This window comes from Argiope bruennichi, chromosome 10, assembly GCF_947563725.1.
Source record: "Argiope bruennichi chromosome 10, qqArgBrue1.1, whole genome shotgun sequence".
NCBI lineage: Eukaryota > Metazoa > Arthropoda > Arachnida > Araneae > Araneidae > Argiope > Argiope bruennichi.
Window position 1 is genome coordinate 96,471,027 of NC_079160.1, and position 19,373 is coordinate 96,490,399.

At 29.9% G+C, this 19,373-nt stretch overlaps 1 protein-coding gene across 1 annotated transcript; it reads left to right on the top strand.

The window, feature by feature from the left end:
• Positions 1 to 5,594: 5,594 nt before the first annotated feature.
• On the top strand, positions 5,595 to 6,035 carry LOC129987664 (uncharacterized). Its single transcript, XM_056095620.1, has one exon. It carries the CDS (start codon positions 5,595 to 5,597, stop codon positions 6,033 to 6,035), a length of 441 nt encoding a protein of 146 aa, XP_055951595.1.
• Positions 6,036 to 19,373: the final 13,338 nt, after the last annotated feature.

Consider the following 19,373-nt stretch of genomic DNA (forward strand, 5'->3'; position numbering starts at 1 on the left):
CTAATTAGCTTATTTTTTGAAACATGATACCTTAAATTCTAATTTGTACAGACAAACAATTCTAGTTGGAAATTATGCGTAATATTAGTCTTTATGTTGTATGCATCAAACAAGTTATAAAAATGTGTAGTTTTTTTTTTTAAACAATTTTTTTCATCAACGATGAATAGAAAAAGTGAGATTTTTTCTGTAATTTTAACTTTTAAACAGCTATTAAAAATTTATTTCTATAAATATAACTTTGATTGAGGCACAAAACATCCGCTATTTCCTACAGATTATTTTGATATATAAGTAACTGTATTTGGTTCATTTCTTGTTGAGTTTATGATTGTTTGAATGAAGCAACATAATGGAAAAATATCATTCTTCGTAAAATGAGTTTTAAAAACACCGTAACTAGAGATTTTAATGAAAGCACCTCAAGAAAAATAATTATAACTCGAGAAATATTTCGAATATTGACAACATCTTGGTATCGTTTGAAAGCTAAAGAATCAGAGAACATTATTAAGCAATAAAAAAATATTCGATATTTTGAACGATTTTCGAAGTTTCAAGTGTGTACATACACCTTAATAGAAATTTCCTGCTCTAGATTGTATAGAAATTGCCTTAGCATTTGAGTGTCATATTGTACCTTTTAGTTTATAGTTCCCTTGATGTTAACTCATTTCAATCTTTATTAATAAAGTAGAATTATTTTAAATAGAAATGCAGATATCTGCATATATATATGTGTGTTATTGTTCTATAGGACAAGCTGATTGACATAGAGCTATCAAATGTTAACCAATGCAAAATTTTGAAAGCTGAATATTATTCTTGGAGTTTTTATTAGCATTTTAATTATATAAAATTAAGCGAAATTATAACGTTTCTTCACGATAACTTATAAAACTATTTAGCAAAAAGGATTTTTTATTGACTATCCTGATATTCAAAATATTATCTTTTATTCTTGTTGTTAATTCTAATGGCACTTGCCCTAGACAACCCCGCTTTTTAAGCCGAGAGAGTGTCTCTTGTTTCAGTAGAGCCATCTAGGGACAAAAGTACGTCTTAGCTACTCATGCATCACAACCCTTTTTACGGGGCAGACCTCATTCATGCATTACATTCACTCATCCACAGATCGTAATGCAGACCTGAATCAGAGAACGATCACCTCTGAACAAGTACCCCAGGTGGTATTTTCTCGACATGGAAGACTTTGTGGTCATGACAGATTTATACGTACATCACCCATCACATACACGGGGAGTCTTCGGCCGGCGGGATTCGAATTCACAATCCAATGGATTCAAATCCAGCGCCCTACCAACCAGGCTATCCCGGCCATATTTTCTTTTAAATGGTATCAATATTTTTACTGCACGTTATTTTATAATTTTTAAATCATTTTATAAAAAACCCGTTTTGAGCTTATTTTACAGCAATACATTTCATTGCTGAAATGAAACTCAAATCATTTACATTATTGATATTTTATTTTATTCTAACATTCATCCATTTTTGAAGATTCCTTTTATTTTCCATGCCAAGTAAGTTTTAATAATACAAAATTATCAACATGTCAGTGATTTTTTTCTCAGAGTTTCCTCCAAACCTGAATGTCTCTATGATTATTCTTTTATTTGATTATCAATAATTTATTTTACACTTTAAATGGACTTTATAGAGAATGCAAGAACGAATTTTTAATTATACCCTTTGTGAAGTAGTGTTGCTTTCTCAGTTTTCTATTGGACCGACACAAAAATAGCTTCATTATTATAAATGATTTCCATAAATCTCCTACAGGTATTTAATTGTCTGGCAGATATCATGCACATGTCTCATTATTTCAGTGCGCGTATATGACACAAACATAAGAAAGATAATTTGATGCAGTTTTTTTTAATAGATTTTATGCGTATTTCTTGTAATAAAAATGATTTTGACCTTAGTTCTTTCCCACAGACTAGAAACTGAATAGAAATTTCAGTAAAGTCTTCAAATTTCTTATTTTTTCAGTTTATTAAAATCACTTACATGTATTATCAGTATACTAATCTCTGAACAAATATAAGCAATTTTTACTTAATTCCTAGTAACTTCATAAAACTCCCACAAGTAAATATTTATAATATAATCTATATGATTAAAATTATTCGCAAATCCTCAAAAAAGTCCTTGGTCATAACTAATAGTATAATTTTGACAGTTTTTATTTCACGTGAAATCTTTTGACTCTTTCATACGCCATTAATGGATACTTGCCCCATTATCTCTTTCTCAAATAGCAAAATGAGCAAAGTATAATTAGCAAATATATAGCAAAATAAACTCTGCCCCATCTTCAATAATTGAAGAATAACTTCGCAAATTTCATTCCCTAATTTATTTGTCACTAAGAAAACATAACTTAACAGTCGGAATATTCTATGTTTAGTTTAGTTATATTAACGTCTATAATTAATTATATAATGTATTTTATTATTATCTTTACTTTTGAACAGAGAGTGTGAGCGCATTTATTGGGTTTCAATGTCACCATTCAAAATAAATCATATTATTTCTAATATTGCACTTTCGTAACAATATACATGAAAGAGAAATATCACTTACTCACTAGTCAATACCAATAAATTTTATATGAGTTTGGTTTTTGGGTGCTTCTCAAATTTTGAATTGTATTTGTGAAATGCATTATATGTAGAGTGGTTTTCTGGATTCTTTTTATATTTTAAACAATAAATTCATCTTAATACTACAATTCCATTGCTGTAGTTTTTGTTAATCAAGTGGCCCTCCTTTATGGTGTTTGATGCATAGACAAGTGAGTATTTTGTAGATAAAATATTCACTTACCAGGAATAGAATATTAAATAGATAAGATTCAACAAAAAAACGTTTTTAAAATGCTATATTTGCTTTTTTTTCAATAAATATAATTGAAATATTTAAAAGTGCAACAAATAAGATCTGGATTCTAATAATAATTATAAAATGCAGACGATATTTCACCAACTAAATAACTGAAAATTCAAACGATAAATTCTTATGTGTTATGATAAATCAATATACTCTGCATTTAAATGAAACATGAATAATTACAAACGATAATTATTATGAATTAAATTCAGAAAATAAATTTTAAGCTTTCTCTAACTAATATAATGTATTGGAATTTGCCTAAAAAGATATCAAAGATTTTCAGTAATATATTTTAAACTTTAAAACAGTCATCTTCCTATTTTTTGTACTATTTGTTACCTTATTATTACTCATTTTGCGATAAATTTTGCATTGTATGTCACTACTTCAGTATACTATATTTCAATATTTTCTTCTAAGGAATGAAATAAATTTTAAAATATGAACTCAGATAAAAAGGAACCTTTGTCTTATTTCAAGAGAATAAAATTACGTTTAAATTTATCTAAAGAAAATCAAAACTGCAGAAACACGAATGTTGCAGTTTTAATTTTCTGTGAATAATCAGAAATAAATATAATGTATCGAGTGCTTAAAAGAACAAAAAAAAATAATTTCTTATTTATAAAATCATAGCAGTGCCATATTTAAAAAAAAAATCCCGAAATGTGAGAGAAAGCTTAGTCCAACCTTTATCACTTTTACTGATTTTCAGAGTTGTTCTTCTTTCTTAATACCACTTTTCTATTTTCCACTGTAACTCTTTTTTTTTCCAACACTCTGTCTGGCATCTCAATGATTTAAGATGGCGTCTTTAAGGGCAACATAAGGTCCGTGGAGAGAAACTCGATACTTAATTGGATTGCTTTCGTTCCACATTAAAATGGGAATTAGTTGATCCCTTTCCTCCGTTGTCCATTTGTGAGAAAACACAGCAGTTTCGATGTACGGAAGTAGTTTAATTAAAGTAGATTACAGGATAAGATTATCACAGCACAAAATGTCGCTTATGTGTTAAACATTAAGAGATAAAAATCACATCCATTTATTGTTGGAAAATATTTTGATCATGAAATACATCTTAGGTTGATGAAATAATTCAAGAAATGCTGTTTCTGTAGTTGCTCGTTATTTGTTTCACATAAGTTTCTTTTAACATGATAGTACTCTAAAATATACTACTTGTTGAAATGCTTACTTAAATGTGGTGATATGTGTAATTATTTTTACAAAGCCACATTCCATTCTAATTCAGTTTGGCAAAGTTGAAAGTATATAACTTCAAAATATAATAAAGCTTTTTATCTTCCCACGAATTTGCATGCTTTTTATAAATGCATCAATACATGGATTTTCAAATGGCTTATGATCTTCATTTTTAAGTATTTCATTCATATTTCGATAAGAATTTTCCCGCATTGATTGAACTGAGCATTTTTTTAAATTTCTATGTATCAAAGATTAATTTTTTACATTTTATTAATTGCAACTTTCACAACTGATCAACTTTTTTATTTTAAGTTTCTCATTTTAGAAGTTTCATTTCAATAATTTAAACCTAAGATGCATTAAGTAAATTTATGCAAACACATTTTTTGAATTCAATTCTATTATATATTTTAAAACTGCTTGAATTCTTTGCTCCAATATTAATTTTTATAATTTGATGTATTCAGCATATACGAATGGATTATAGATAGAATATAGAAGGAATGTGTATTTTGGAGATTGGAAAAAGTCAACTTGTAGTGGTTTTTTTTTATTTTGAAGAAGCAATTTGAATTTGGATTTGTTAAAATTTAAAAATTTCTGTCAATAGCATTTGAAAAACATTTAAAATTCAAAATATATGTTTTTATCTATATCAGTTTGTCAGCTAATATTTTTCTAAATGTTATTGAATAGTTAAAATATTTTTATGCGCTATTAAAAATTATATTTTTTATTGTTAAAATGAAAAAAAAAAACTCTAAGTAGCTGTCTAGCACAACTTGGAATTTAATAACTTTAAACTCCAAACTTAATTAAACTCATAACTTTGACAGACTTTAAAAAAACGTTTGAGAGCTTTTAGTAAATAATAAATTTATAACAGTTTTATGTAGAAAATAGTAAACATCAAATTATGCAAGGAAGCACAATTGAAATAAACATAAGGCCACTGCTGAAGTCGCTTAGTTTACAATAATTGAATATTATAAATTAAAAATGGTCTCAGAAAGGGTAGTTGATATATTTGCAAAAAGAAAATTCCAAACAGATGAAACCTTTATATTTATTCACAATGCTTCAGGAAAGTTTCAAGATCTACAGTGAGCCACAAAATTGAGTATACACCTCTAAAACTTTCAGACTTCTTCCAATTACAAATTAAATATTGATTTAAAATAGATTATTTTTTGTCCTAGATACTTTAACCTCTGCTTTACCATCCTATAATAACACGATTCTATAGTTAACTTATTTATTATGAAAAAAGTTAAGCGATTCGAAGAAAAGATAAAAAATCATGCCACAAAATTGAGTATGCACTTCTTATATTTGTAAATTTTGCTACTACTTTTTTTAGTTTCAAATTTTCTTTAAAGAGTTTCAGGAGTAGCTTCTGCTTATAACACGTGCTATTGCACTTCAACGCTTTTAAATAGTATTTTTTCCTCATTAAAAGTCGTAAGATGAGCTCTCGTAGTGAAACTACTGAATCTGAACGTTTATTGGTTGTAAAATGGTCAAAAGAGGGCAAATATCTTCGAGAAATCGCTTCGTTGATTGGTGTAACTCATGGTTGTGCCCAAAAAATACTACAGAAGTATAAAAAAACTGGATCTGTGGCCAATATTCCTGGAAGAGGACGTAAAGAAACAGTGAGTATTACAGTGAAGAGGAAGATCATTCACTCAGTAAAGAAAGATCCGAGGGTGAGTGCATCTAAGCTAGCTTTATCGATGTCCTCTACAATCGGAAAAAAGATCTCAGATGAAACAATTCGACGTACCCTTCACCAATATGGATTTCATGACCGTACACCAATACGAAAGCCACTCATCAAGTATATGAATAGACAAAAGAGAGTGACTTTCGCCAAAGAACATCGTTTAAAGCCTATTTCTTTCTGACACACTGCAATATTTTCTGATGAAAGTAAGTTTAATCTTTACGGAAGCGATGGACGATTTAAAATATGGAGAGAAGCTGGGAAAGCACTGGCACTTAAAAACACCATTAAGATAGTCAAGTTCGGAGGTGAATCTGTCCTCGTTTGGGGTTGTATGTCGGCTGGAGGAGTTGGAGAGTTTGCTTTTATTAATGGTATTATGGACAAACATGTATATTTGGGGATTTTAAATGATAACTTGGAAAAAAGTGCCAGTGAGTTGGGGCTTGGGTCAAGCTTCATATTCTAGCAGGACAATGACCCCAAGCATACAGCGTAGATTGTGCAGTTATACTTGCTGTACCATTGCAGGAAGCAATTACACACTCCAGACCTAAACGGCATCGAAAATTTGTGGTCGCAATTAGAGAAAGCTGTACATCAGCATGAAATGACAAGCAAGGAAGTTCATACAGCGTAGATTGTGCAGTTATACTTGCTGTACCATTGCAGGAAGCAATTACACACTCCAGACCTAAACGGCATCGAAAATTTGTGGTCGCAATTAGAGAAAGCTGTACATCAGCATGAAATGACAAGCAAGGAAGTTCATACAGCGTAGATTGTGCAGTTATACTTGCTGTACCATTGCAGGAAGCAATTACACACTCCAGACCTAAACGGCATCGAAAATTTGTGGTCGCAATTAGAGAAAGCTGTACATCAGCATGAAATGACAAGCAAGGAAGTTCATACAGCGTAGATTGTGCAGTTATACTTGCTGTACCATTGCAGGAAGCAATTACACACTCCAGACCTAAACGGCATCGAAAATTTGTGGTCGCAATTAGAGAAAGCTGTACATCAGCATGAAATGACAAGCAAGGAAGTTCATACAGCGTAGATTGTGCAGTTATACTTGCTGTACTATTGCAGGAAGCAATTACACACTCCAGACCTAAACGGCATCGAAAATTTGTGGTCGCAATTAGAGAAAGCTGTACATCAGCATGAAATGACAAGCAAGGAAGTTCATACAGCGTAGATTGTGCAGTTATACTTGCTGTACCATTGCAGGAAGCAATTACACACTCCAGACCTAAACGGCATCGAAAATTTGTGGTCGCAATTAGAGAAAGCTGTACATCAGCATGAAATGACAAGCAAGGAAGTTCATACAGCGTAGATTGTGCAGTTATACTTGCTGTACCATTGCAGGAAGCAATTACACACTCCAGACCTAAACGGCATCGAAAATTTGTGGTCGCAATTAGAGAAAGCTGTACATCAGCATGAAATGACAAGCAAGGAAGTTCATACAGCGTAGATTGTGCAGTTATACTTGCTGTATCATTGCAGGAAGCAATTACACACTCCAGACCTAAACGGCATCGAAAATTTGTGGTCGCAATTAGAGAAAGCTGTACATGAGCACGAAATCACAAGCAAGGAAGTTCTCAAGAAGGTTCTGAGAGAAGAATGGGCTAAAATTTCTGTTGAAACCACTAAAACACTAGTAGAATCTATGCCCAGAAGATTACAAGCTGTAATTCAAGCAAAAGGTTATGCAACAAAATATTAATTTGTACGTTAAAAGGAAATTAATAAAGGTGTATACTTATTTTTGTGGTGTTGTTTTTCCTCTCGTCTCAGATCTTTTATTTTTTTTTCGTAAAAAATAAATAAAAGTAACAATTTTATTAGTATAGTACGCTAAAGTATAGGCTAAAGTATATAAGGTAAAAATTTCAATCATCTTAAAGCAATATTTAGTTTGTAATTGCAAAAAGTCTCTAAGTTTCTAAGATGTATACTCAATTTTGTGGCCCACTATATCTAATATTCTTTCAAACTTCTTGAGTCCAGAGCTTGAAGCTTTAAACATCAAACTATTTTAACCTAACATATGAATTAAGACCATAAATATCAAACTATTTTTAAAAGTCAAGTCAACGATATGGTTAATTTACAGTAACCAAATAGTATATATTAATAATGGCATTAGATAAAATGGTTAAATATATTTGCAAAATATTGATTTTAAATAGAAAAAATATTCTTAAGCTATTAACATTTTTTTATTAGACTATCAAGAAATATCGATTTTTTTTAACTATCCAGAGAAATGATGCATCTGGAAAAATTTATTTAAAAATAAATCATTGTTTCTGTGTTATTTATATTATTTTAGAAAAGCTTTAAAGATCATTCATTTACGTTATTTGATTTGTCAATGTCAAACTTTGCTTGGTGCTAATGATGTTTAAACAAACATTTAAAGAAACAAAGAAAAATTAGCTGTAAATTTTTGTGTTAAGCTTCATTTTAAAGGATTTCGATTTGTGAGTCTAGTATCTTTAACTTTTCAGCAAATTTTATATTCATGTAAGCCTATGTCTGTGTAGTAGCCTTTAGACAAAGGGTAGATAAAGTCCTTTGATATACTATATTGAGATCTTAAATCAAGAAAACATTCTTTTTATTTTTAATACTTTTTATGAGTCTAATTTTGTTACCTGTTATTAGAAAAAAAATAGAAACATTCATATGGTGACAAAATAGAAAAGAAATATGTTTATGACTCTTTTATCAGCTGGAACATGAAGTTGAAAATTGTTTTGAATCAAGATATTTATATCTCGTCAAGGAAAGACTAAATATTGGCATCGTAAAATTAAACATGATAGTGAATTTGATATGTTTGACCATGGATTAACATCGAAGTGGAAACTCAAAATCATTTGCTTTCTTTTATCAATTTAGTAAATTATTGCTTTCAGTTCTTATAAATAGACTACAGTTTTGTTCCCTCCTCTTTCTGAAAAAATACTATGAAAATGTGAGCTTTTAACTGAGCAGAAATGATTTTTAACGGTCATTCAAGCAATTAATAGATAAATATCTTTAAACGTCTAATCGTAATTCCCACAATGATGATTTTACATGTTGTTCTTTCTTTTATTTTATTTTGCAGGTATTACAGCAATAAATTTGGAATAAAAAAACATACCAACTGCATAATCATAATTATTTTGCGTGTTACAATTTTCGAAAGAAAATTATTTTTAATAACATGGTTATAAATTATAGTGAAAGAAATCTAATTCTTAGAAAAATGACATCCTGTTCTGCAATAAAACCTTAATAAATAAGAAAATCAGAGCCGATCCATACATAATTAGCAACACTTTTAAGAAGTAATTTAGGTAGTTTTACATGCAGAAAGAAAAAAGAAATAATGCTCGATTTTCAGATTGATAATTAGCTCCACGATTAGTAATTTAAAAAGAAAAATACTCACTAATCTAAAGCTCTTTAGTTCTTTAGAGTTTATATAGAGTTTATATAGAAAATTATTGGGATTAAGCTCCGAATCGCGAGAACTAATACAGATACTTCTAAAATTCCCGCATTTTCTATAAACTTCATTATTTTTCACCAAATTCACGAAATTTATTTGTAATTCAAATTAATCTGGAAGTAATTGCTCTGGCATGTATGCTACATCCGTTAAGAATCTTTCTTAAATGCCGCTTCTCATTGATAAGACTCACATTAAGAAAAGCATTATTATAGATTTATAACAATATCTAATATAATATTCATGTTTATTTAAAACTTTCCTTTCACTGAAGAAATGTGAACCCAAAATGAATTAAAATGACATATAAAGTATTTTACTGCCAGTAAGAGGCAAAGTATGTTTAAAGCATTTTCTTTAAATATCATTGGCCCTCATCATGATAAAGAAACTCCTTCCTGTTGTGGGCCAACTAAAGGCCAACTAAAACTGTACAGAATCCTTATTAAAAATAGTTCATTTTTACTTTTAGATTTGTCTAAAATTTTATAAAAGGGTATCGAATTTTAGAGAAAAATATGAGAACTTTTTCCATGCAATTATTATAGTAAAATTGCTAATATTTGTATTTATTTTAAGAAACAGGAATACTGTTTTACTAAAGAAACCCGTAGGAAATTTTCTCCATACATATCGAGCCTTTTTATGAATTATTATATTTACCTACACAGAGGAAACAGACAGATAGATTTAATTTTAAGAGAAAAGAAAATTTATAGAAGGTCCTCTAAAGCGCGGAAATATTTAAATCTTAAAAGAGTACTTTTGCTTACTGATTACACATCTTGTCCTTTGTACACGTATATATATGCTTAATAAAACATTTGTTTTGAAATAAAATGATAGAAATAAATTACACATTTCGGAATATCGTCCGTCTGCTGCATGTACTTAAAAACTCATTCGCCTGGGGATACTACAAAAACTCAACAAATGCTGAATGTCTGAAACTTAAAATTATTTAAAAGGGGGAAATGTAAAATATATCCACTAGTCTAAGTCTTCAAACTAGTTATATTTTTCCTTTCTTGCATCGCCCTATTTCACATTTTAAAAACTATATTTTTAAAGATGTTATTTTCCTCTTAAACAGTCATTATGTAAAAAGATTTTACTTCCGATTTTATGCATCTGTTTGATTTATTTAGCTGTATCATTTAAACTGATTCGTGTTTTCAAAGGAGTCTTCAGATATCGTTCTCGTTATTGTTCATTTTTAGAAGCATTAACTGAAGCAAATAAGAAGTTCGTTTCCTTTAGGAAAATAATACATTGAGGAATAATTAGATATCATCCACTTTTTGAATGAATATTTAGAAGAACGCAAGAAATATTTAAACATAAAATCTATAAACTGACAGTCGTTTCTGAAAAGCTAAGAGTAAAATGCGCTTTTAAAAATCTTTTGTCTTTTTTAAGAACTTTTTTTATTATATTATATTTATATTATATTATATTTTACTATTGTTGCTGGCCATTACTGGCCTCTGCTTTCGCCGAATACATACCCACGTGAATGTTTTTGTGGGATCCCATTAAATCACTCGTTTATGTAAGCCCATGTTCACAATGAAGAAATTCATAACGTAGATTGATTGCCGCCATTGAAGGAGCATAATTATTTACAAGCAGAGACGCGGACAAGACATGTCCGCCACAACGCGACACAAAAGCGGAAGTGGGGAAGAAGAGAGAAATAAATTATCCCTCGTCTTATATAACCTGAGATTTTGTTAGGGAAAATATTTCTTTATAGTGCTAATATATTATTAAGAATTATATAGGGATTTTTGCTACACGGGTCAACGTGGTAAAGGAAACAAAGGGATCTTTTAAAAAAGAATTTGTCTCGTCAACGGTATTTTGTTCCTTTACTCGGAGTGTGTGAAAGTTAGGCTTTTAGCCGATTCAGCAATTTTACAAATCTCTCTTGAATTAATTAAGTAGAGAAAGTGAAATTGGATCACAAATAAGAGAATATTTTAGAATGAAGTTACTATGAGCTAAATTAAGATAAAACCCTGGAAATTAATTAAATTGAAATTAAAGTTTAAAATATCATTATATATATATATATATATATATATATATATTGTAATTATTGCTGTATTTTTTTATCCCAGTCGAAGGTCGAAACTTACGTGCATTTTTCGCTGTTTTTCTCCTTTCTCTGTGGTGAGTGATATTCCATCCTCCACTGAAATTTCTGCATCTCTGGATGCCTACCAAGACTCTCTGAGTTTGTTGGCATATTGACAGAACATCTTGTAATTATGCACATATACAGAGAATGCCCTTATTATCTTAATTAATTGGGGCGGACAATGTTCTTTTTCATCTTATTTAACTAGACATGGACAATTATTAATTATCTTAAATGCTAGATTCACCACTCTCGGTGGTAAATTAGGAGATGCAAATCATAATGTATTCACTGCATGCACAAGAAAAAAAATTTGATCTAAATTAGCCTGCAGATAATTTGAAAAGACGACATTAAAGAAAATTATAAGAAAACGTTTTACTGAAGTGCCTTTCTAATTTTGTAATTATCTTGAAATGATCATTTTAATGATTTTTCTGGATTATTCAGGATATCCACTCTACTTTTTGCCCAATTATGAATGTCTACATCGTTACAGATGAACATACATACAATACCAAATAATTTAAATAGCTTAAATAAATATGTTACTTCAAGTCTATAAATGCTTCACTAAAAAAATTATGATATTTAAATTTCATGCATTCCTCTGGTCCTATTTAGTAAAATGTTTCTGGCATTCTATTCCGTAAAATCTCTTAAAGTTTAGTGTTTTTCAAAGTCAAATTCTCAGAAGATCTCATTTCAAATTTATTCTTTTTCAATGAAAACTGAGCGAGTCATGAATCCTTGAATAACACTTTATTGGAGATCATTTCAATGGCTTCTTTAAAGAAAATCGTCCAAGTCCCAGATTACTCAAGACAGCACTAGTGTTCTGTAAATATCATAATCTAAATCTGTTAATAGACATTTAGCAGACGATTCCTTTTCAGACATTTTATAACTGCTCCATTTTTATGTTGTTAAAATATTATTAAAAAGTAAAAGCAAAAGATTTTTCCTTTGATAAACATATTTTGTTAATATTATTTCGTTTATTTTTTGTATAATAGCTGATGATCCATTGTAAACCTTCTGAAATCTGGCAATGTTTGTAATATACGCTGTTAAGTTGAAAGAATAAACAAGCCGATGGAATTCTAAATTGCTTGGAGTATTATTTTAGTTTTAAGAATTTAAGATGCTCTGCAAGCTATAGTTTGAAGCTTAAGAAAACGGGTAGTTTTCTAGAAAGCATGCAAAAAATAGATTTGATTGGTTTAGTTTAAAATTATATTGCGAAGCTGAACATTACAAAAATTTGGAAATACTAGGAGGAAGTTAATTAGAAATTAGGGATTAATTCAGAAGTAAGAAAAATTAGTTAGGTTTAGGAATTTCTTCATAATTTAGTTATTTTTAGTCAAAAAAATATTGATTCTTTTGCATATAATGTTAATATGCTAAAAGTATTTTACTAATACCGTAAATAAAAACTATATAGAAGTAAAAATTGGTCAAGACTTTAAACAACTAATTTATTGACTCAAAATATACTTTGCTAGGTTATTTAAAGCACTTTTCTCGAGTTCGAACTATTTTTATATCTATAGCGGTTCAGAAAATAGTTTTGTGGTCACGATTAAAGCGACCTATAACTACACGAAATGATCCAACAGAGTCACTTATAATAGAAAACTTTGTTCAGAATTTTAACAAACGATATTTACGTTTCGACTCTAACATTACTGAAAGACCAGTTTAACGAAACTACGATGGTAACTGGAAACGTTTGAATAGCATTGCAAAATTCTTTCCATAGAAAAATGACTGAATTACCAATTCGCATGCTTTGTTTATTACATTTACTCAACCAGATGTGTTTGAAGAATGGGGAGCATTCTGAAAAATTCTAAAAAAAATGTCGGCACATTCATTCGCTTAACTTCATCAATCCGTGTCTCAATTTGTATTATGGCATTTATGAAAGGATACAACTGATTATATATCTCCGATAAAAATGTAAGATTTTTAATATTTTTTTTTTAATTATTTTATTTAAATGTTACACACAAAGAAAATGTCATAGAGTTCGTCAGGGTGTGAATGCCAATTGTTGTTTTTATATTCTTTGTTTTAGTTGACAATATAATCGAGTAAATTTAATCTGTATATAAAAAACATTCTTTTTCCATTTATATCGTTTTCATCACGTTGAATGACTACACCTAGAAATTTGATGAGTTAATTTTCCTTTCTCTGAAGAGACAAGGAAGAAAGACATTTTAAAATATCACAGCATAACTTTCTAAAAGAGTTTGACATTTCCTACCATTTTTTTCTAAATATTTTTTGGGAATTAAACAAAAACATATTTTCTCACTATTTTAAAGTTCGAAAAACCGCGTGGTGGATTCCAAAACGAATTTCGACACTTTCAATAATTTCTTTTAATTGAAAATCTGAAATCAATAGAAGTTCTTTTTCAGCTATTTCTTAAACTCTGGGGATAAAGGCCGAACTTATTTAAGTTTTTTTGTAAACTGACAGAACTGAAAAAAAAATGGTTAAGCTGGTATTCGTTCTTTTAAAAATTCAATTGGAAATAGAATGCATTTTTAGTTTAATTTTTTTTAAAAATATACTATCAAATGAAGAAAGCGATGGAATAAATGATCTAAAGTTCTTAATTTTCATCGATTTCGATCAGATATCTAGGAGATGTATAGTTATCAAAAACGATATTCGTTAAGCACTTTCAAAGATGCACGAAGATCTATTTAAAAAACGGATTTTTTTTTAGCAAATCATATTGCTTTGCTAACAGACTTTCGGGGAAAGCTAATTACCTTTTATTTTTCTAATAGATTTAATTTGATATTCTACGAGAATTCAAATGCATACTTAAACAAATATTAAAATATTTTAAAAATTGAAAAATTTAGGCACACACCTGCAGTCATTTTTTTATATATATTTGATGATCTCTATCATTTACTAAAAATGACTTTTCTTCTTTCTTTATTTGATATAAACTAATATTCACTGAAGAAGCTCTGCACCATATATTTTAGTTTTCTAATGGATCAAGTCCTTATTATGATCCAGAAATTTATTATAATGAATCATAATGAATCAAATATTCATTATAATCCAGAAATTTCACCTGATATTTGGTGATAAGATAACTCAAAAAAGCAATTATCTAGACGGATGAAATTTGGTATACCATATTTGTACCAAAATTGTAGCTTTCTATCAAATTTTGAGTAAATTCCACTCAGAGGAAGTCTGTCTCTCCAGCTGTTAGAATATAATTCAACATGATAACTAGAAAATGAAGAGAGCTGAATAGATAAAACTCTATAAACAGAATTAACATCTATAGTATAGACACCTTTCAAATTTTCAGCCAAATTCAATATTGGATGGAACGTATGTCGCTCTGTAAATTCATGAACATGTAAACTTGATAACTTAATGACTTAGCAATGATTTAATTATAATTATAATGATAGTTTCAATAGTAGTTTTGTGTCAAATTTTTGCTTCAATCGGTTCGGGAAAACGCATCTCTAATAAGCAACTACGATTTTCAGATACTATTAATGGCATGCCAAGGATAAATCGCCAAATAACTCGCCAAGAAGTACATGATAGATTCAGTAAAAGTGCTATTTATATTCACGCCAAAGATTACTATTTCGTAACTATTGTGTGCTATTGCCATGCCAGACGTTCTCTGGGGAAAAACCTCAATTAAAGAGCATGTTAGAAAGTTATTGGAAGATCACGCCCACTGGTTATTATTAGTAAAACATTCTATTTTCTGAACATGTGTTTTTAATGAACTGTTGTGAAGGTTTATAAGCCAGATAACAAGCCCAGCGCAGGAGTGATCACTTTTGTCTAGTGGTCATGCTACTCGGCTATCAACCATAAGGTTACGTGTTCGATCCCCGCTTTTACCAAATCGTTACAAAACTAAAATTCTAAAAGTTTTGTCGAAAAAAAGCTGATATTTTGCTTAATTTTGAATTTATTAAAATTTCAAGCTAATTTGTCTGATGTGAGCATTCTCTTCGTTCAAAATATATTTTTGCGAAATTTGGCAGTTTTAGTGCAAGTGGTCTGTAGAGAGCAACAAATGAACATACACATACATTGACCTTTATTATATGTAGAGATGAAACATGTATTTTTTGGCTAGCCGCTGTTTCGTGACCCTTTTATTTACAGAAGTTATTTGTTAAGTAAATATTCAATTTAATTAGTTTTGGATAATTTTATTTTAATGCCACACGCAGTTTAGAAATTTTATACAGTAATTTTTTGTGCCTCTCTGTATTTCTTTTCATCACTTGAAATGTAATGCTTTGTTTGAAAGGGAAGTAACTACTAATCCCTTAACATGCTCAACTAATGCAGTAACACGTTTATAGAACAGAATCACATTCGTAAATAATATAAGGACAGAGATATCAACGATGAAGTTTTGGACATGGTACAGAATACATTTAAGGATTTTTGCATTACTTCAGAGGGTTATTCAATAAAAAAATTATGTGCTTCAATTCAATAAAAATTGACGTGCTTTATTCAATAAGAAAGCAAAATGGCAAGCCAAGAAAATGATAATATAAGAATTCTTCAAAATACAAGAATTGAAGAATTCTTATATTATACAAGAATATCTAATTTGAATTCTACATTGTTTACTTTTGAAGTTAAATTAGTAATCGTCAGAGTATTCAAAAATTTTATGAAAGTTATTCCTTGAAAAATCATCTATTAAATATTAAAAAAATATATAAGTTTTATCAAAAATGTTTGAATTGTCAATAATGAAAGAAAAATCTTAAATAAAATATTAGAACCATGAAAACGATTTAGCATTCATTTTCAATACTGAAAACATTGCTGTAAAAAATAAAAAAATATCTTTAAAAAGTTAATAAAACCAAAGTTAAAGATCAGTAATCAAAAAGTTAAAGATCATAGCATCATTAATAAGATTATTCTTTAAACTTCAAAATATTGAAAAAATTATTTTTGTGCTGAAATATTTTCAATGCTTCTGCGGAAAAGCGCCTAGATATCCGTTAGTATTCAATTAATTAAAAATATAATTAACATTTTCAAACAATCGGTGTAATGTGTTATTCCAAGCATCCAAAGCATATATGCGCCAAATTTGGTAGTTCTAGATCAGATCTTCTGGCCTGTACAGCCGCAAAGACACGATCTTCTTTGTATGCGCAGCTCGTCTTCCTGTAACAAAACGTAACGACATAATAACTTCCTGTGCCCTATTACACTAGGTTATCTAACCTCTTGGATGAGCCCAAGATGGAAGGAAGAAAAAAAAAAGAAAGAAAGAAAATGTTAAAGGGAAGAAAGAGACGACATATTATCCAGGGATCTCCAGAGAGAATCTCATTGGTGTCAAATCCTACACGACTGTATTCAGTTTTTGGTGAAGTAATAACTGGATGGAGGGGACAAGAATATTTAAACAAATAGTGACTATGGGTTGAACTTACAGGGAAATGAGATTACTAACTGAAAAGGAAAAAATTGGAAAATTACGTTGTGAACATCTCTATGACATGAATAAGCATATAAACAAACACTGTATAGTCAGAAATATGTAGCGTCCGTCTGTGTCCTGTGCTTTGATTTCCTTATTGAGAACTGCACTAGTGAGCAATTTCGACTGATTTTGACAGTGGCATTTTCATCTCAGTTACTGTGTAATCTTGAAGAGGTCTTGGTATTTATGAATATGATTTACTATGGAGTGGATCTTACCGCGTGAAAGTGTATTCGATGCAACACTCCTGTACCATTCTTCCTCGAGACTTGTTTCTGGTTTTCTCATGGACCCTGAGAGAGTCAGTAAGCATTCGGTGTCATAGTGAATTGGGAATCCTATCTCTTCACAGCTACAACAAGGAGAGTTGGCCAGATGGAATCTGTGTAGGTACGTCGGGACCGGGCCGTGTCCAGTGAAGAAAAGGACATCCGCTCTGTTCCAGTTGGCGGTGTGAAGAGAAACTTTCGGTATTATGTTGAATGTGGACCGGTCTGTTTCGCCTTCTTACCATTCCTTTTGCCATCTTGTTATCATCTTGGTTAGGAAGATGCTCTTCAAATGACATTTTGGAAGCATTCCGATCTTGATTAGCACTAGCCCTAGTGCTAGCTTCTAAGTTAGTCTTCCTGTAACATGTAAAATATGTTACTTCTTCTTATCTTTCTACGTCAGTTTAATAGTAAAACTTCTATATTGATTATTCCCTCTAAGTTAACTCTAACCAATAGTTTCAGTGAATAATCTCAAAATAAGAATTAATTCCTTTTTATGTATCAATTCGGCAAGATAGCAGAAGTTGTTAGAAAGGAAGTTAAGTCATTCTTAGGTAGGAATGACATTGAGCGAATTGCGACTAAACAAATCAAGAGGAATTCTGTAGCTTAGATCACGACAAATTACATTCTCCCAGTTCAGCACTGGTTTAGAGTAAGCTGAGTAAAAATGCTATAGTTAAGCAAATAATAATTGACCTCTAAATAGAATGGGGATTTTATTGATATAACTAGCCGCCATTGAAAATCAGCTGTTTGGCCGTATACGTATGTTCACTTAAATTTGATTTGGGTTTCTTGAGCAAGAGCAATCCTTGGCTAAACCGTAACATACATATATGGTTAAAAAGAAAAAAAATCCCATACACTTCAGAATCAAAATTTCAAAGTTAAAAGCATACGTTCAATCAATGTACTGTAATATGTTGGATTTTCCTATGCATTATAAACCAATAAAATTAGCATAAAATCTGAAAACGGAAATAGAAGAAGCACATCTGGAGAATTCAAATACTGAAAAATAATTAAAAAACAGTTATATCAAGTACAACTATATTAACGAATAACATTTTGGAAATAAAAATATATATATTTGGACAGTGTCTATCAATCACCATGTCTTGTAAAATTAATGATGATGAATGGAAAAAATTTTCATTGGGGGAATTAAAAGTTGAAAAAATAGATCAGAATGTGATAATGTAATAAAACTTCTTTCGACACACTGGGTATAAGGAGGGCCTCCCTCTACAAATTGGTGAAATGAAACATGTATGTCTTATACAGAAGGGGAGGGTCAAGTTAACGTCCTATTCTCGTATAGAAAATCCATGCCATAATTCAGTGTATGGTGTAATTTTATACAATTTATTATGAATTAAATTTTTCCATATAGCCTTCCAAGTAGAAGGGGGCGAATAAAGAACACCTTCAAGCTGGAATTTTCCCAACATTCCAGAGAGCGTTAAAACAGGAGTTACAAATTTACACTTAACATATTATAGAGCAATTCTTCAAAAATGTTTTAAATGTCGTAAATTTCGCCATTTTCAATCTTTTCGCTTAAGATGTTATTTGTGAATTATTTGCAACCGAAACTGAATTACAAATGCGTTGCAAGTGAAAACTGTTTTACCTACAAAGAAACTCTTCTTTCTTATTTATGTCCATGTATTTCATGAGACATTAAAATTTCATTTGTAATTGAAAAAAAAAAGATTTCTTATCTAGAAGATTTTCATATTCTTAAAATACGAATTGTTTTGCATGGAATCAATTATTCATTAGCCTCAAAAAAGCATTTTCAGAAAAATGTCTATGAAAACTGACAACCGACAATAACTCCAATTCTAATATTTTATCATATGATCCTGCTCAGTTAATCCAGTTTATTTCTAATGCAAAGCATTTTATTTCCTTCTTTAAAGTACTGAAGAAGGAAACAGTATCTATGAATGGGGTAGCCTCCATCATCTAAAACTATTTCGCAAAATCTTGCTGATTTCCAAAGTGATAAAGCAACACCAAAAATAAAATCAACCTGA

Excerpts from the sequence above, each read along its gene's own strand:
- LOC129987664 (XM_056095620.1), top strand. The coding sequence starts at position 5,595 with ATGAGCTCTCGTAGTGAAACTACTGAATCTGAACGTTTATTGGTTGTA.